Raw genomic sequence first — 18,318 nt, 5'->3', positions numbered from 1 at the left:
TTCAGTACTGACCCTCCAACAGTGCAGCACTCTCCCAGTACTGACCCTCCGACAGAGCAGCACTCCCTCAGTACTGACCGTCTGACAGTGCAGCACTCCCTCAGTACAGACCATCCAACAGTGCAGCACTCCCTCAGTACAGACCGTCCGACAATGCAGTACTCCCTCAGTACAGACCGTCCGACAGTGCAGCACTCCCTCAGTACTGACCGTCTGACAGTGCAGTACTCTCTCAGTACGGACCGTCCAACAGTGCAGCACTCCCTCAGTACTGAACCTCTAACAGTGCAGCACTCCCACAGTACTGACCGTCCAACAGTGCAGCACTCCCTCAGTACTGACCCTCCGACAGTGCAGCACTCCCTCAGTACTGACCGTCTGACAGTGCAGCGCTCCCTCAGTACTGACCCTCCGACAGTGCAGCAGTCTATCAGTACTGACCCTCCAACAGTGCAGCGCTCCCTCAGTACTGACCCTCCGACAGTGCAGCACTCCCTCACTACTGACCCTCGAACAGTGCAGCGTTCCCTCAGTACTGACCTTCCAACAGTGCAGCGCTCCCTCAGTACTGACCCTCCGACAGTGCAGCACTCCCTCAGTAATGATCCTCCGACAGTGCAGCGCTCCCTCAGTACTGACCCTCCGACAGAGCAGCACTCCCTCAGTACTGACCGTCTGACAGTGCAGCACTCCCTCAGTACAGACCATCCAACAGTGCAGCACTCCCTCAGTACTGAACCTCTAACAGTGCAGCACTCCCTCAGTACAGACCGTCCGACAATGCAGTCCTCCCTCAGTACAGACCGTCCGACAGTGCAGCACTCCCTCAGTACTGACCGTCTGACAGTGCAGTACTCTCTCAGTACGGACCGTCCAACAGTGCAGCACTCCCTCAGTACTGAACCTCTAACAGTGCAGCACTCCCACAGTACTGACCGTCCAACAGTGCAGCACTCCCTCAGTACTGACCCTCCGACAGTGCAGCACTCCCTCAGTACTGACCGTCTGACAGTGCAGCGCTCCCTCAGTACTGACCCTCCGACAGTGCAGCAGTCTATCAGTACTGACCCTCCAACAGTGCAGCGCTCCCTCAGTACTGACCCTCCGACAGTGCAGCACTCCCTCACTACTGACCCTCGGACAGTGCAGCGTTCCCTCAGTACTGACCTTCCAACAGTGCAGCGCTCCCTCAGTAATGACCCTCAGACAGTGCAGCGCTCCCTCAGTCCTGACCCTCCGACAGTGCAGCACTCCCTCAGTACTGACCGTCAGACAGTGCAGCACTCCTTCAGTACTGACCCTCCAACAGTGCAGCACTCCCTCAGTAATGACCCTCAGACAGTGCAGCGCTCCCTCAGTCCTGACCCTCCGACAGTGCAGCACTCCCTCAGTACTGACCGTCAGACAGTGCAGCACTCCTTCAGTACTGACCCTCCTACAGTGCAGCGCTCCCTCAGTGCAGACCGTCCAACAGTGCAGCACTCCCTCAGTACTGAACCCCTGACAGTGCAGCACTCCCTCAGTACAGACCATCCGACAGTGCAGCACCCTTCAGTACTGACCCTCCAATAGTGCAGCACTCTCCCAGTACTGACCCTCCGACAGAGCAGCACTCCCTCAGTACTGACCGTCTGACAGTGCAGCACTCCCTCAGTACAGACCATCCAACAGTGCAGCACTCCCTCAGTACAGACCGTCCGACAATGCAGTACTCCCTCAGTACAGACCGTCCGACAGTGCAGCACTCCCTCAGTACTGACCGTCTGACAGTGCAGTACTCTCTCAGTACGGACCGTCCAACAGTGCAGCACTCCCTCAGTACTGAACCTCTAACAGTGCAGCACTCCCACAGTACTGACCGTCCAACAGTGCAGCACTCCCTCAGTACTGACCCTCCGACAGTGCAGCACTCCCTCAGTACTGACCGTCTGACAGTGCAGCGCTCCCTCAGTACTGACCCTCCGACAGTGCAGCAGTCTATCAGTACTGACCCTCCAACAGTGCAGCGCTCCCTCAGTACTGACCCTCCGACAGTGCAGCACTCCCTCACTACTGACCCTCGAACAGTGCAGCGTTCCCTCAGTACTGACCTTCCAACAGTGCAGCGCTCCCTCAGTACTGACCCTCCGACAGTGCAGCACTCCCTCAGTAATGATCCTCCGACAGTGCAGCGCTCCCTCAGTACTGACCCTCCGACAGAGCAGCACTCCCTCAGTACTGACCGTCTGACAGTGCAGCACTCCCTCAGTACAGACCATCCAACAGTGCAGCACTCCCTCAGTACTGAACCTCTAACAGTGCAGCACTCCCTCAGTACAGACCGTCCGACAATGCAGTCCTCCCTCAGTACAGACCGTCCGACAGTGCAGCACTCCCTCAGTACTGACCGTCTGACAGTGCAGTACTCTCTCAGTACGGACCGTCCAACAGTGCAGCACTCCCTCAGTACTGAACCTCTAACAGTGCAGCACTCCCACAGTACTGACCGTCCAACAGTGCAGCACTCCCTCAGTACTGACCCTCCGACAGTGCAGCACTCCCTCAGTACTGACCGTCTGACAGTGCAGCGCTCCCTCAGTACTGACCCTCCGACAGTGCAGCAGTCTATCAGTACTGACCCTCCAACAGTGCAGCGCTCCCTCAGTACTGACCCTCCGACAGTGCAGCACTCCCTCACTACTGACCCTCGGACAGTGCAGCGTTCCCTCAGTACTGACCTTCCAACAGTGCAGCGCTCCCTCAGTACTGACCCTCCGACAGTGCAGCACTCCCTCAGTAATGACCCTCCGACAGTGCAGTGCTCCCTCAGTACTGACCCTCTGACAGTGCAGCGCTCCCTCAGTACTGACCCTCTGACAGTGCAGCACTCCCTCAGTACTGACCCTCCGACTCTGCAGCACTCCTTCATTACTGACCCTCCTACAGTGCAGCACTCCCTCAGTACAGACCGTCTGACAATGCAGCACTCCCTCAGTACTGACCCTCTGACAGTGCAGCACTCCCTCAGTACAGACCGTCCGACAATGCAGCACTCCCTCAGTACTGACCCTCTGACAGTGCAGCGCTCCCTCAGTACTGACCCTCCAACAGTGCAGCGCTCCCTCAGTACAGACCGTCCGACAATGCAGCACTCCCTCGGTACTGACTGTCTGACAGTGCAGCACTCGCTCAGTACTGAACCTCTGACAGTGCAGCACTCCCTCAGTACTGACCGTCTGACAGTGCAGCGCTCTCCCAGTACTCACCCTCTGACAGAGCAGCACTCCCACAGTACTGACCGTCCGACAGTGCAGCGCTCCCTCGGTACTGACCCTCCGACAGTGCAGCACTCCCTCAGTACTGACCGTCAGACAGTGCAGCACTCCTTCAGTACTGACCCTCCAACAGTGCAGCACTCCCTCAGTAATGACCCTCAGACAGTGCAGCGCTCCCTCAGTCCTGACCCTCCGACAGTGCAGCACTCCCTCAGTACTGACCGTCTGACAGTGCAGCACTCCCTCAGTACTGACCCTCCGAAAGTGCAGTGCTCCTTCAGGACAGACCCTCGAACAGTACAGCGCTCCCTCAGTACAGACCCTCCGACAATGCAGCACTCCATCAGTACCGACCCTCTGACAGTGCAGCACTCCCTCAGTACAGACCGTCCGACAGTGCAGCGCTCCCTCAGTACTGACCCTCCGACAGTGCAGCACTCCCTCAGTACTCACCCTCCGACAGTGCAGCGCTCCCTCAGTAATAACCCTCCGACTCTGCAGCACTCCTTCATTACTAACCCTCTGACAGTGCAGCGCTCCCTCAGTACTGACCCTCCAACAGTGCAGCGCTCCCTCAGTACAGACCGGCCGACAGTGCAGCACTCCCTCAGTACGGACGTTCCGACAGTGCAGCACTCCCTCAGTACTGACCCTCCTGCAGTGCAGCGCTCCCTCAGTACAGACTGTCCGACAATGCAGCACTCCCTCAGTACTGACCGTCTGACAGTGCAGCACTCCCTCAGTACTGACACTCCGAAAGTGCAGTGCTCCTTCAGGACAGACCCTCGAACAGTACAGCGCTCCCTCAGTACAGACCCTCCGACAATGCAGCACTCCATCAGTACCGACCCTCTGACAGTGCAGCACTCCCTCAGTACAGACCGTCCGACAGTGCAGCGCTCCCTCAGTAATAACCCTCCGACTCTGCAGCACTCCTTCATTACTGACCCTCCTACAGTGCAGCACTCCCTCAGTACTGACCCTCCAACAGTGCAGCGCTCCGTCAGTACAGACCGCCCGACAATGCAGCACTCCTTCAGTACAGACCGTCCGACAGTGCAGCACTCCCTAAGTACGGACCCTCCTACAGTGCAGCACTCCCTCAGTACTGACCCTCTAACAATGCAGCACTCTCTCAATACTGACTCTCCCACAGTGCAGCGCTCCCTCAGTACAGACCGTCCGACAGTGCAGCACACCCTAAGTACGGACCCTCCTACAGTGCAGCGCTCCCTCAATACTGACCCTCCTACAGTGCAGCACTCCCTCAGTACTGACCGTCTGACAGTGCAGCACTCCCTCAGTACAGACCGTCCAACAGTGCAGCACTCTCTCAATACTGACTCTCCCACAGTGCAGCGCTCCCTCAGTACAGACCGTCCGACAGTGCAGCACACCCTAAGTACGGACCCTCCTACAGTGCAGCGCTCCCTCAGTACTGACCCTCCTACAGTGCAGCGCTCCCTCAGTGCAGACCGTCCAACAGTGCAGCACTCCCTCAGTACTGAACCCCTGACAGTGCAGCACTCCCTCAGTACTGACCCTCCGACTCTGCAGCACTCCTTCAGTACAGACCGTCCGACAATGCAGCACTCCCTCAGTACAGACCGTCCGACAGTGCAGCACCCTTCAGTACAGACCCTCCAACAGTGCAGCACTCTCCCAGTACTGACCCTCCGACAGAGCAGCACTCCCTCAGTACTGACCGTCTGACAGTGCAGCACTCCCTCAGTACAGTTCGTCCGACAGTGCAGCACCCTTCAGTACTGACCCTCCAACAGTGCAGCACTCTCCCAGTACTGACCCTCCGACAGAGCAGCACTCCCTCAGTACAGACCGTCCAACAGTGCAGCACTCCCTCAGTACTGAACCTCTAACAGTGCAGCACTCCCTCAGTACAGACCGTCCGACAATGCAGTACTCCCTCAGTACAGACCGTCCGACAGTGCAGCTCTCTCTCAGTACGGACCGTCCAACAGTGCAGCACTCCCTCAGTACTGAACCTCTAACAGTGCAGCACTCCCACAGTACTGACCGTCCAACAGTGCAGCACTCCCTCAGTACTGACCCTCCGACAGTGCAGCAGTCTATCAGTACTGACCCTCCAACAGTGCAGCGCTCCCTCAGTACTGACCCTCCGACAGTGCAGCACTCCCTCACTACTGACCCTCGGACAGTGCAGCATTCCCTCAGTACTGACCTTCCAACAGTGCAGCGCTCCCTCAGTACTCACCCTCCGACAGTGCAGCACTCCCTCAGTAATGACCCTCCGACAGTGCAGCGCTCCCTCAGTACTGACCCTCTGACAGTGCAGCACTCCCTCAGTACTGACCCTCCGACTCTGCAGCACTCCTTCATTACTGACCCTCCTACAGTACAGCACTCCCTCAGTACAGACCGTCCGACAATGCAGCACTCCCTCAGTACAGACCGTCCGACAATGCAGCACTCCCTCACTACTGACCCTCTGACAGTGCAGCGCTCCCTCAGTACTGACCCTCCAACAGTGCAGCACTCCCTCAGTACAGACCGTCCGACAATGCAGCACTCCCTCAGTACAGACCGTCCGACATTGCAGCACTCCCTAAGTACGGACGTTCCGACAGTGCAGCACTCCCTCAGTACTGACCCTCCTACAGTGCAGCGCTCCCTAAGTACGGACCCTCCTACAGTGCAGCACTCCCTCAGTACTGACCCTCTGACAGTGCAGTACTCTCTCAGTACGGACCCTCCGACAGAGCAGCACTCCCTCAGTACTGACACTGTGACAGTGCAGCGCTCCCTCATGACTGACCCAATGACAGTGCAGCAGTCCCTCAGTAATGACCCTCCGACAGTGCAGCGCTCCCTCAGTAATGACACTCCGACAGTGCAGCGCTCCCTCAGTACTGACCCTCTGACAGTGCAGCGCTCCCTCAGTACAGACCGCCCGACAATGCAGCACTCCTTCAGTACAGACCGGCCGACAGTGCAGCACTCCCTAAGTACGGACGTTCCGACAGTGCAGCACTCCCTCAGTACTGACCCTCCTGCAGTGCAGCGCTCCCTCAGTACAGACTGTCCGACAATGCAGCACTCCCTCAGTACTGACCGTCTGACAGTGCAGCACTCCCTCAGTACTGACACTCCGAAAGTGCAGTGCTCCTTCAGGACAGACCCTCGAACAGTACAGCGCTCCCTCAGTACAGACCCTCCGACAATGCAGCACTCCATCAGTACCGACCCTCTGACAGTGCAGCACTCCCTCAGTACAGACCGTCCGACAGTGCAGCGCTCCCTCAGTAATAACCCTCCGACTCTGCAGCACTCCTTCATTACTGACCCTCCTACAGTGCAGCACTACCTCAGTACTGACCCTCCAACAGTGCAGCGCTCCGTCAGTACAGACCGCCCGACAATGCAGCACTCCTTCAGTACAGACCGTCCGACAGTGCAGCACTCCCTAAGTACGGACCCTCCTACAGTGCAGCACTCCCTCAGTACTGACCCTCTAACAATGCAGCACTCTCTCAATACTGACTCTCCCACAGTGCAGCGCTCCCTCAGTACAGACCGTCCGACAGTGCAGCACACCCTAAGTACGGACCCTCCTACAGTGCAGCGCTCCCTCAGTACTGACCCTCCTACAGTGCAGCACTCCCTCAGTACTGACCGTCTGACAGTGCAGCACTCCCTCAGTACAGACCGTCCAACAGTGCAGCACTCTCTCAATACTGACTCTCCCACAGTGCAGCGCTCCCTCAGTACAGACCGTCCGACAGTGCAGCACACCCTAAGTACGGACCCTCCTACAGTGCAGCGCTCCCTCAGTACTGACCCTCCTACAGTGCAGCGCTCCCTCAGTGCAGACCGTCCAACAGTGCAGCACTCCCTCAGTACTGAACCCCTGACAGTGCAGCACTCCCTCAGTACTGACCCTCCGACTCTGCAGCACTCCTTCAGTACAGACCGTCCGACAATGCAGCACTCCCTCAGTACAGACCGTCCGACAGTGCAGCACCCTTCAGTACAGACCCTCCAACAGTGCAGCACTCTCCCAGTACTGACCTTCCGACAGAGCAGCACTCCCTCAGTACTGACCGTCTGACAGTGCAGCACTCCCTCAGTACAGTTCGTCCGACAGTGCAGCACCCTTCAGTACTGACCCTCCAACAGTGCAGCACTCTCCCAGTACTGACCCTCCGACAGAGCAGCACTCCCTCAGTACAGACCGTCCAACAGTGCAGCACTCCCTCAGTACTGAACCTCTAACAGTGCAGCACTCCCTCAGTACAGACCGTCCGACAATGCAGTACTCCCTCAGTACAGACCGTCCGACAGTGCAGCTCTCTCTCAGTACGGACCGTCCAACAGTGCAGCACTCCCTCAGTACTGAACCTCTAACAGTGCAGCACTCCCACAGTACTGACCGTCCAACAGTGCAGCACTCCCTCAGTACTGACCCTCCGACAGTGCAGCAGTCTATCAGTACTGACCCTCCAACAGTGCAGCGCTCCCTCAGTACTGACCCTCCGACAGTGCAGCACTCCCTCACTACTGACCCTCGGACAGTGCAGCATTCCCTCAGTACTGACCTTCCAACAGTGCAGCGCTCCCTCAGTACTCACCCTCCGACAGTGCAGCACTCCCTCAGTAATGACCCTCCGACAGTGCAGCGCTCCCTCAGTACTGACCCTCTGACAGTGCAGCACTCCCTCAGTACTGACCCTCCGACTCTGCAGCACTCCTTCATTACTGACCCTCCTACAGTACAGCACTCCCTCAGTACAGACCGTCCGACAATGCAGCACTCCCTCAGTACAGACCGTCCGACAATGCAGCACTCCCTCACTACTGACCCTCTGACAGTGCAGCGCTCCCTCAGTACTGACCCTCCAACAGTGCAGCACTCCCTCAGTACAGACCGTCCGACAATGCAGCACTCCCTCAGTACAGACCGTCCGACATTGCAGCACTCCCTAAGTACGGACGTTCCGACAGTGCAGCACTCCCTCAGTACTGACCCTCCTACAGTGCAGCGCTCCCTAAGTACGGACCCTCCTACAGTGCAGCACTCCCTCAGTACTGACCCTCTGACAGTGCAGTACTCTCTCAGTACGGACCCTCCGACAGAGCAGCACTCCCTCAGTACTGACACTGTGACAGTGCAGCGCTCCCTCATGACTGACCCAATGACAGTGCAGCAGTCCCTCAGTAATGACCCTCCGACAGTGCAGCGCTCCCTCAGTAATGACACTCCGACAGTGCAGCGCTCCCTCAGTACTGACCCTCTGACAGTGCAGCGCTCCCTCAGTACTGACCCTCCGACTCTGCATCACTCCTTCAGTACGGACCCTCCAACAGTGCAGCGCTCCCTCAGTACTGACCCTCCGACAGTGCAGCACTCCCTCAGTACTGACCGTCTGACAGTGCAGCACTCGCTCAGTACTGACCCTCCGACAGTGCAGCACTCCCACAGTACTGACCGTCCGACAGTGCAGCGCTCTCCCAGTACTCACCCTCCGACAGTGCAGCACTGCTTCAGTACTGACCCTCCAACAGTGCAACACTCCCTCAGTAATGACCCTCCGACAGTGCAGCGCTCCCTCAGTACTGACCGTCTGACAGTGCAGCACTCCCTCAGTACTGAACCTCTGACAGTGCAGCACTCCCTCAGTACTGACCCTCCGACAGTGCAGCACTCCCTCAGTACTGACCGTCTGACAGTGCAGCTCTCCCTCAGTACTGACCCTCCGACAGTGCAGCGCTCCCTCAGTACTGACCCTCCGACAGTGCAGCAGTCTATCAGTACTGACCCTCCAACAGTGCAGCGCTCCCTCAGTACTGACCCTCCGACAGTGCAGCACTCCCTCACTACTGACCCTCGGACAGTGCAGCGTTCCCTCAGTACTGACCTTCCAACAGTGCAGCGCTCCCTCAGTACTGACCCTCCGACAGTGCAGCACTCCCTCAGTAATGACCCTCCGACAGTGCAGCACTCCCTCAGTACTGACCCTCCGACAGTGCAGCACTCCCTCAGTACTGACCCTCTGACAGTGCAGCGCTCCCTCAGTACTGACCCTCTGACAGTGCAGCACTCCTTCAGTACTGACCATCCGACTCTGCAGCACACCTTCATTACTGACCCTCCTACAGTGCAGCACTCCCTCAGTACTGACCCTCCGACAGTGCAGCGTTCCCTCAATACAGACCGTCCGACAATGCAGCACTCCCTCAGTACAGACCGTCCGACAATGCAGCACTCCCTCAGTACTAACCCTCTGACAGTGCAGCGCTCCCTCAGTACTGACCTTCCAACAGTGCAGCGCTCCCTCAGTACAGACCGGCCGACAGTGCAGCACTCCCTAAGTACTGAACCTCTGACAGTGCTGCACTCCCTGGGTACTGACCCTCTGACAGTGCAGCTCTCCCTCAGTCCTGACCGTTTGACAGTGGAGCACTCGCTCAGTACTGAACCTCCGACAGTGCAGCACTCCCTCAGTAATGGCCCTCCGACAGTGCAGCGCTCCCTCAGTACTGACCCTCCGACTGTGCAGCACTCCATCAGTACCGACCCTCTGACAGTGCAGCACTCACTCAGTACAGACCGTCCGACAGTGCAGCACTCCCTCTGCACTGAACGTCTGACAGTGCAGCACTCCCTCAGTTCTGACCCACTGACAGTGCAGTACTCTCTCAGTACTGACACTCCGACAGTGCAGCGCTCTACCAGTACTGACCCTCCGACAGTGAGGCACTCCCTCAGCACTGACCCTCGGACGTTGCAGCACTCTCTCAGTACTGACCCTCCGACAGAGCAGCACTCCCTCAGTACTGACCCTCCGACAGTGCAGCACTCGCTCAGTACTGACCCTCCGACAGTGCAGCACTCCCTCAGTACTGACCCTCCAACAGTGCTGCACTCCCTCAGTACTGACCCTCCAACAGTGCTGCACTGCCTCAGTACTGACCCTCCGACAGTGCAGCGTTCCCTCAATACTGACCCTCCGACAGTGCAGCACTCCCTCAGTACTGACCCTCCCACAGTGCAGCACTCCCTCAGTACTGACCCCCCGACAGTGCAGCACTCCCTCAGTACTGACCCCCCGACAGTGCAGCACTCCCTCAGTACTGACCCTCCGACAGTGCAGCACTCCCTCAGTACTGACCCCCTGACAGTGCAGCACTCCCTCAGTACTGACCCCCCAACAGTGCAGCACTCCCTCAGTACTGACCCTCCGACAGTGCAGCACTCCCTCAGTACTGACCCTCCGACACTGCAGCACTCCCTCAGTACTGACCCGCCGACACGGCAGCACTCCCTCAGTACTAACCCGCCGACACTGCAGCACTCCCTCAGTACTGACCCTCCAACAGTGCAGCACTCCCTCAGTACTGTGCAACAGTTCTGCACTATTTGAGTGCTGGCACCAGGAGTTTTCGCTTGGATTATGTTGTTTAACTTTCTCGAGTCAGGTCTTGAACCCACGACATTCTGACTGAGAGGCAGGGCAGCCCCCTCCTGAACCACGACTGACAGGGAAATATTTGTGTGATGGACAAATGCATTCGTGGCTGATATTATCATTAAGAATCAGATCTAATATTGTATTAGAAAAACTTTGAATCGTGGACTCACCAAACATAGAAGAAGGCCATTCGGCCCATCATATCTGTGCTGGCTCTTTGAAAGAATCTATCCAATTAATCCCACTCCCCCTGCTATTACCCTGTACCCCTGCAAATCTTTCCCCCTTTCAATATTTCTCCAATTCTCCTTTTGAAAGTTCCTATTGAATCTGCTTCCACCGTCCTTTCAGGCAGCGCATTCCCGATCACAACAACTCAATGTGTAAAAACATTTCTCCTCATCTCCCCCTCTGGTTCCTCCGCCGATTATCTTAAATCTGTGTCCCTCTGGTTACCGACCCTCCTGCCACTGGAAACAGTTTCTCCTTATTTACTCTGATAAAACAGGTCTTGATTTTGAGCGGCTCAATTAAATCTCCTCTTAACCTTCTCTGCTCTAAGGAGAACAATCCCAGCGTCTCCAGTCTCTCCACATTAACTGAACTCCCTCATCCCTGATACATCAGGCTGTTGAGCCTATTCCGCCATTCAATGAGATTACATATAATTGCCTGGAACATACAGCGCATAAACAAGTACTGGGCTCCATATAAATAAATGACCTGGACTGTGTTGTACAGGGCATAAGTTCAAAGATTGCAGATTGTGCACAGCTTGGAAATGCAGTGCGGGAGATAGTAACAGTTTTCTGGAGGACGTGGCAGATGTAGTTTTATGCACACAAATGCAAAGTGATATTTCTTTGAAGAATGAGGAGAGACCTTGCAAACTAAGTGATGCAAATTGAAAGGGTGTGTTGGAACAGAGAGACCTGAGGGGCGTACGTGCATGAATCTTTGACGGCAGCTGCGAAGGCCGTGAGAAAAGTTGACGGGATCCAGAGCATATAAATAGAGGCATGGAGTACCAAAGCAAACCCTTATAAAACACTCGGTGGGCCTCATGGAGTAGTGGCCCGGATTCTGCGGGTTGTGAATTGGTGGAACTGTGAACGATTGCCGCCATTATAAAATTATGAGAGGCATCGATAGGGTAGATAGCCAGAGTCTGTTTCCCATGGTTGGGGTGACGAAAACTAGAGGGCATAGATTTATGGTGAGAGGGAGGAGGTTTACAGGGGTACATTTTTCACACAAAGAATAGTGGGTATCTGGAATGAGCTGCCTGAGGAGGTGATGGAAGCAGGAACAGTAGCAACATTTAAGAGGCATCTGGACAGGTACTTGAATGAGCAAGGCATAGAGGGATATGGAATTAATGCAGGCAGGTGGGATTAGTATAGATAGGCATTATGGTCGGCATGGACACAGTGGGCCTGTTTCTATGCTGTACAACTCTATCACAAATGTGAAACGGACAGCAATTTCTGATGTCCACACGTGCTCAGTGAAATTTCGGATGTTGCTAGCAATGACCTCTAGACAGTGCACTGCTGAAGTCCCAAGTTTATTTTATTTCGAGATACAGCACTGAAACAGGCCCTTCGGCCCACCGAGTCTGTGCCGACCAACAACCACCCATTTATACCAACCCTGCAGTAATCCCATATTCCCTACCACCGACCTACACTAGGAGCAATTTACAATGGCCAATTTACCTATCAACCTGCAAGTCTTTGGCTGTGGGAGGAAACCGGAGCACCCGGAGGAAACCCACGCAGACACAGGGAGAACTTGCAAACTCCGCACAGGCAGTACCCAGAATCGAACCCGGGTCCCTGGAGCTGTGAGGCTGCAGTGCTAACCACTGCGCCACTGTGCCGCCCTTAAGTTGTCCGAAATCACTTCAGTTGACATGCATTTCCACTTTTACATGATGAGTGTTGCTGCACAAACATTTGAAAAATGCAATGCCCTGCTGAAGTAAGGTGCAACTGGGGTTTTGAATGGAGGAAGCTCAGAGGAGTTTCACTCATCTGATTCCTGAGAGGAAGGGGTTGTCTTTTGAGGAAAGGTTGAACAGGTTGGGCCTACACACATTGGAGTTCAGAAGAATGAGAGGTTATCCTATTGAGACATATAAGATTTTGAGGGGGCTTGACAGGGTAGATGCTGAGAGGACGTTTACTCTCGTGGGGAATCTAGAACTAGGGAGCGCAGTTTCAGAATTAGGGGTCTCCCATTTAAAATGGAGATGAGGAGGATTTTTTTCTCTCAGAGTGTTGTTAAACTTTTGGAATTCTCTTCCTCAGAAAGCAGCGGAGGCTGGGTCATTGAGTATATTTTTGAACTACAAAAGGAGTCATGGGTTATTAGGGCGGGCAGGAAAGTGGCGTTAAGGCCACAATCAGATCAGCCATGATCTTATTGAATCGCTGAGCAGGCTCGAGGGGCCGAGTGGCCTACTCCTGCTCCTATTTCTTATGCTCTTATGTTCTTGTATACTCAGTCGCAATTACTGTTGAACAACCTCTCTGGCCCTGAAAAAAACTGATTTCATATTTGTGGGAAGCCAAATTTCTCCATTATGACAAAAAAATTCCACCGATCTTAAACAAAAAAGTTTTTTTTTTATGTTTGCTGACGATATTTTAGCTTCTGCTTTAATCCCATGTGTCTGTCCCAATCTTTATTTCATTCTCTCCAAAATGATTAAAACGTGAGGATAATCAGTGGTTTTTACTTTCTGGTTTGCTGTCTATTGGAATCCTTCAATGTGATTGGCTGCTTAGCCTGCTTGATGGCATCACTGTTGATGGACACCAGGGATTCCCTTGACTTGGTGCCAGATTCACATTAATGTTGGGAAAGGGGGAAATCCATTACCATAGAGATCACGTGCTAGATTTTTGTGGGCAACCCTCTTCAAGATCCACGGTGATCACCTTGCATCGTCACTGACTGCGTAATCCGAGCTAGTGTGTCCAATTTTGGGTGCCACACTTTAGGAAGGATATGATCACACCAACATACGAATTAGGAGTAGAAGTAGGCCATTCGGCCCCCCGAGCCTGCTCCGTCATTCAATAAGATCATGGCTGATCTGTTTCTGTCTCAAATTCCACACTCCCATCTAACCCTGATAACCTTTAATTCCCTTGCCTAACAAAAATCTATTTACCTCCGCCTTAAAAGTATTCAATGACCCCGCCTCCACCACCTTCTGAGGCAGAGAGTGTCAAAGTCGCACAACACTCTGAGATTAAAAAAAAATTTCACCTCATCTCTGTCCTAAAAGGGCGATCCATAATTTTCAAACAGTGCCCCCTAGTTTTGGACTCACCCACAAGAACAAAGAACAAAGAACAGTACAGCACAGGAACAGGCCATTCGGCCCTCCAAGCCTGCGCCGTTCTTGATGCCTGCCGAAACTAACACCTTCTGCACTTCCGGGGCCCATATCCCTCTATTCCCTTCCTATTCATGTATTTGTCAAGATGTCTCTTAAACGTCGCTATTGTATCTGCTTCCACCACCTCCCCTGGCAGCAAGTTCCAGGCACTCACCACCCTCTGTGTAAAGAACTTGCCTCGCACATCCCCTCTAAACTTTGCCCCTCGCACCTTAAACCTATGTCCCCTAGTAACTGACTCTTCCACCCTGGGAAAAAGCTTCTGACTATCCACTCTGTCCATGCCGCTGTCCATGAAGAGGAAGCATCCTTTCCACATCCACCTTGTCAAGACCATTCTTATAAACTTCAGTCAAGTCTCCCCCCACTCTTCTAAACTCCAGTGAAAACAAGCCCAGTCTGTACAACCTTTCCTCATAAGACAACCCACTCATTCCAGGTGGTGCAGTGGTTAACCTCACAGCTCCAGTGACCTGGGTTCAATTCTGGGTACTGCCTGTGTGGAGTTTGCAAGTTCTCCCTGTGACCATGTGGGTTTTTGCTGGGTGCTCCAGTTTCCTCCCACAGCCAAAGACTTTCAGGTTGATAGGTAAATTGGCCATTATAAATTGTCCCTAGTATAGGTAGGGGAATTGTGGTAGGAATGTGGGATTAATGTAGGATAAGTATAAATGGGTTGGCACAGACTTGGTGGGCTGAAGGGCCTGTTTCCGTGCTGTATCTCTAAATAAAAAATAAAATAAACCTCTGCTGAACCACCTCCAATGCATTTACATCCTTCCTTAAATGTGGTCTCACTAATGCCCTGTATAACTGAAGCATAACATCTTCATTTATATTTTCAATTCTTCTCGTAATAAAGGATAGCATTCCATTAGTCGTCTTTATTACTTGCTGTACCTGCATACTAACTTTTTGTGACTCATGCAGTAGAACACCTAGATCCCTCTGCACCTTGGATTTCTGCGGTCGTTCTCCATTTAAGTAATACTCTGCTTGTTTATTCTTCCAAAGTGAACAACTTCACATTTTCCCACACTATGCTCCATCTGCCAGATTCTTGCCCACTCACTCAAGCTATCTATATCGGTCTGCAACCTCCTTATGTCCTCTTCACAACATACTTTCCTACCTATCTTTGTGTCATCTGCAAACTTAGCTACCATGCCATCGCTCCCCTCATCTAAGTCATTGATATAAATTGTAAAAAGAGTAGGCCCCAGCACAGACTCCTGCGGGACTATACTCATCACACCCTGCCAATCAGAAAAGGACCCGTTTATGCATACTCTCTGTTTTCTGCCAGCCAGCCAATCTTCTATCCATGCGAATGTGTTACCCCCGACACAATGAGCTCCTACTTTACACAATATCCTTTCATGTGGCACCTTGCCAAATGCCTTCTGGAAATCCAAAAGCTAAGGCCTTGGAGAGGAAGCAGAGGAGATTGACCAGAATGGTCCCAGTGATGAGGGACTATATGTAAAGTAAATAAGGAGAAACTGTTTCCAGTGACAGGAGGGTTGGTAACCAGAGGGACACAGATTTAAGATAACCGACAGAGGGACCAGAGGGGGAGATGAGGAGAAATGTTTTTACACAGTGAGTTGTTGTGATCTGGAATGCGCTGCCTGAAAGGACGGTGGAAGCAGATTCAATAGGAACTTTCAAAAGGGGAATTGGAGAAATACTTGAAGAGACAAAAATTGTGGTACTTTGGAATACTTTAGAATTGGATGGATTATCTGGGTACCTTTCTCATTTATCTCCTTCAGTATGTTCTGCAGCTCCTGCTTGGTGTCACACAGTCTCTCCAAGAAGTCCACCATAGTTTCACCGAAAGGCTTATCGCTCTCCTTCAACATCTTGAGGAGATGGTTTGAAGGTCCCTTGCTCTCTTCCATCTCTGCTGCTTGCTTGACTTCCTGGAAACATATAGAATTACATCGCGCCGGCAGGTGTTTCTACTCCACTCAGTCCTCCTCCCACCCCATCTTCGTCTCACCCCATCAGCATCTCCTTCTATGTTGTGGGATTGCTTTAAGGGGCGTGTCTAAAATGGCTGTCCATCACCTGACAGGATGTGATGTACAGACCCATGTGACCTCTAGGCACTTGTTAGAAGCAGCTCCAGAGATCAGCCCTGTTACCTTACCTTCCTAGGATTGCTGTATATAAGTTAGCATCTTCAATAAAGAACCCACCTTTTAGATTGAACAATCCTGTCTATGTGATTGGTGTGTTTGTGTTAAGGACGAAAACAAAACACTCTATTCCTTTCTCCCTCACGTGTTTATCCAGCTTCACCCTAAATCCATCGACACTATTCACCTCAACCACTCCCTGTGGTAGCGAGTTCCACTTTCTCACCACTCTCTGGGGAAAGAGGTTTCTCCTGAATTCCCCACTGGATTTATTAGTGACTGTCTTATATTGATGGCCCCTAGCTTTGGAATCTTCCAAAAGTGGGAATACCTTCTCTAAAGCTACCCTATCAAGCCCCTTTCTCAATTTTACATTCTACAATATGCCAAATTATCTCAATCCAGCACTGTATATAATAAAAGCAAAATACTGCGGATGTTGGAAATCTGAAATGAAAACAGAAAGTGCTGGAAATACTCAGCAGGTCTGGCAGCATCTGTGGAGAGAGAAGCAGAGTTAACGTTTCAGGTCTGTGACCCTTTCATCAGAACCGGCAAAGGTTAGAAATATAATAGGTTTTAAACAAGTTAAGCGGGGGTGGGGAAAAAGAGAACGAAAGGGGAGGTGTGTGATAGGGCAGAGGGCAGGAGAGATTAACTGACAAGGAGGTCCTGGGGCAAAGGCAAAGGGAGTGTTAACGGTTGTGGTGAAATACAAAGCATTAGTGCAGAGAAAGTGTTAATGACAGAATAATGAACAGCTCTGTCCGAAAGCACAAACATGAAAATCCCAGTGTAAGGCACACATATTTATTAGTTTATTTTATTTTGTTTGATTTTTTTTTTACCACATGCCTGCCTTACACTGGGCTTTTCATGTTTGTGCTTTCGGACAGAGCTGTTCATTATTCTGTCATTAACACTCTGCACTAATGTTTTGTCTTTCACCACAACCATTAACACTCCCTTTGCCTTTGCCCCATGACCTCCTGGTCAGTTCATCTCTGCCGCCCTCTGCCCTCTCACACACCTTCTCTTTTATTCTCTTTCCCCACCCCTGCTTTACTCGCTCAAAACCTATTACATTTCTAACCATTGCCAGTTCTGATGAAATGTCAGTGACCTGAAACACTAACTGTATTGTATGCATTTGCATCACATATTTTGCTAATTTGCACCATCCAACTTTGTTTATTTTGCATAATATGGCAATTATCTGATACCAGCATTTTGTACATTTGCAGTGCGGGTTATGCTAATTATCCCGATTGAGCTTTGCTTATACCCGCACCGGATATTATGCTAATTCGCAGCCTTGTGTAAATTTGCATTGCTTACAATGCTCAATCTCTCAATCCAGCATTATCAATATTTGCATTCCGTTTAATGCTGATTATCTCAATTACAGATTAGTAGTATTGGATTTTTCTTGTACTTGTGGCCTCACCTCCTGCTCCTGTCTGTAAAATAAAACTTCCTCCAATGGTGCGAAGGTGACACAGTTTACAAACTCGTCCATTGCCCCAAGGAGACGCTGGCAGTAGAACCTATTCACTCTGTACAGGTGCGTGTCCGAGAAGCTGGCCTCAGGGCCTTTAACCTCAGGCTGCAGATCTAGAGAGAGGTAACGGGTACAAGGTGCCCAGTGAACTGAACAGACGGAAAAAAAGACGTGCATTTAGATAGCGCCTCTGGTGACTGCAGGACCTCCCAGAGTGATTTACAGCCAATGAAGTTCTTTTCGAGTGTAGTCACTGTTGTTATGTAGGAAACACGGCAGCCAGTTTGCTTAGGAACTTAAGGGGGAGGGATAGGCCATTCGGCCCATCGAGCTTGCTCCTCCATTCAATTAGGTTATGGCTGATCATCTACCTCAAGGTCACTCACCCCGAGTTATCCCCATATTTGTTTCCAGATATCTATTGATTTCGGTCTTGAACATACTGAATGATTGAACTTCCACAGCCCTCTGGGGTAAAGAATTCCAAAGATTCCCCACCCTCTGAATGAAGAAATTCCTCCTCATCTCAGTCCTAAATGGCCTACTCATTATTCTGAGA

At 52.4% G+C, this 18,318-nt stretch overlaps 1 protein-coding gene across 1 annotated transcript in view; it reads right to left on the bottom strand.

The window, feature by feature from the left end:
* The window catches only part of LOC137385094 (ribonuclease inhibitor-like), a 77,153-nt gene that overhangs the window by 35,213 nt on the left and 23,622 nt on the right, over positions 1 to 18,318 (bottom strand). The window contains exons 3-4 of the mRNA XM_068059852.1: positions 17,706 to 17,908; positions 15,868 to 16,039 (exon numbers count right to left, since the gene is read on the bottom strand). Of these exons, the coding sequence (XP_067915953.1) occupies positions 15,868 to 16,039; positions 17,706 to 17,908 (375 nt within the window). The remainder of the gene's footprint in view (positions 1 to 15,867; positions 16,040 to 17,705; positions 17,909 to 18,318) is intronic.

This window comes from Heterodontus francisci, chromosome 28 (genome assembly GCF_036365525.1).
Source record: "Heterodontus francisci isolate sHetFra1 chromosome 28, sHetFra1.hap1, whole genome shotgun sequence".
Classification (NCBI taxonomy): domain Eukaryota; kingdom Metazoa; phylum Chordata; class Chondrichthyes; order Heterodontiformes; family Heterodontidae; genus Heterodontus; species Heterodontus francisci.
This window is presented reverse-complemented; position numbering and strand designations above follow the sequence as displayed.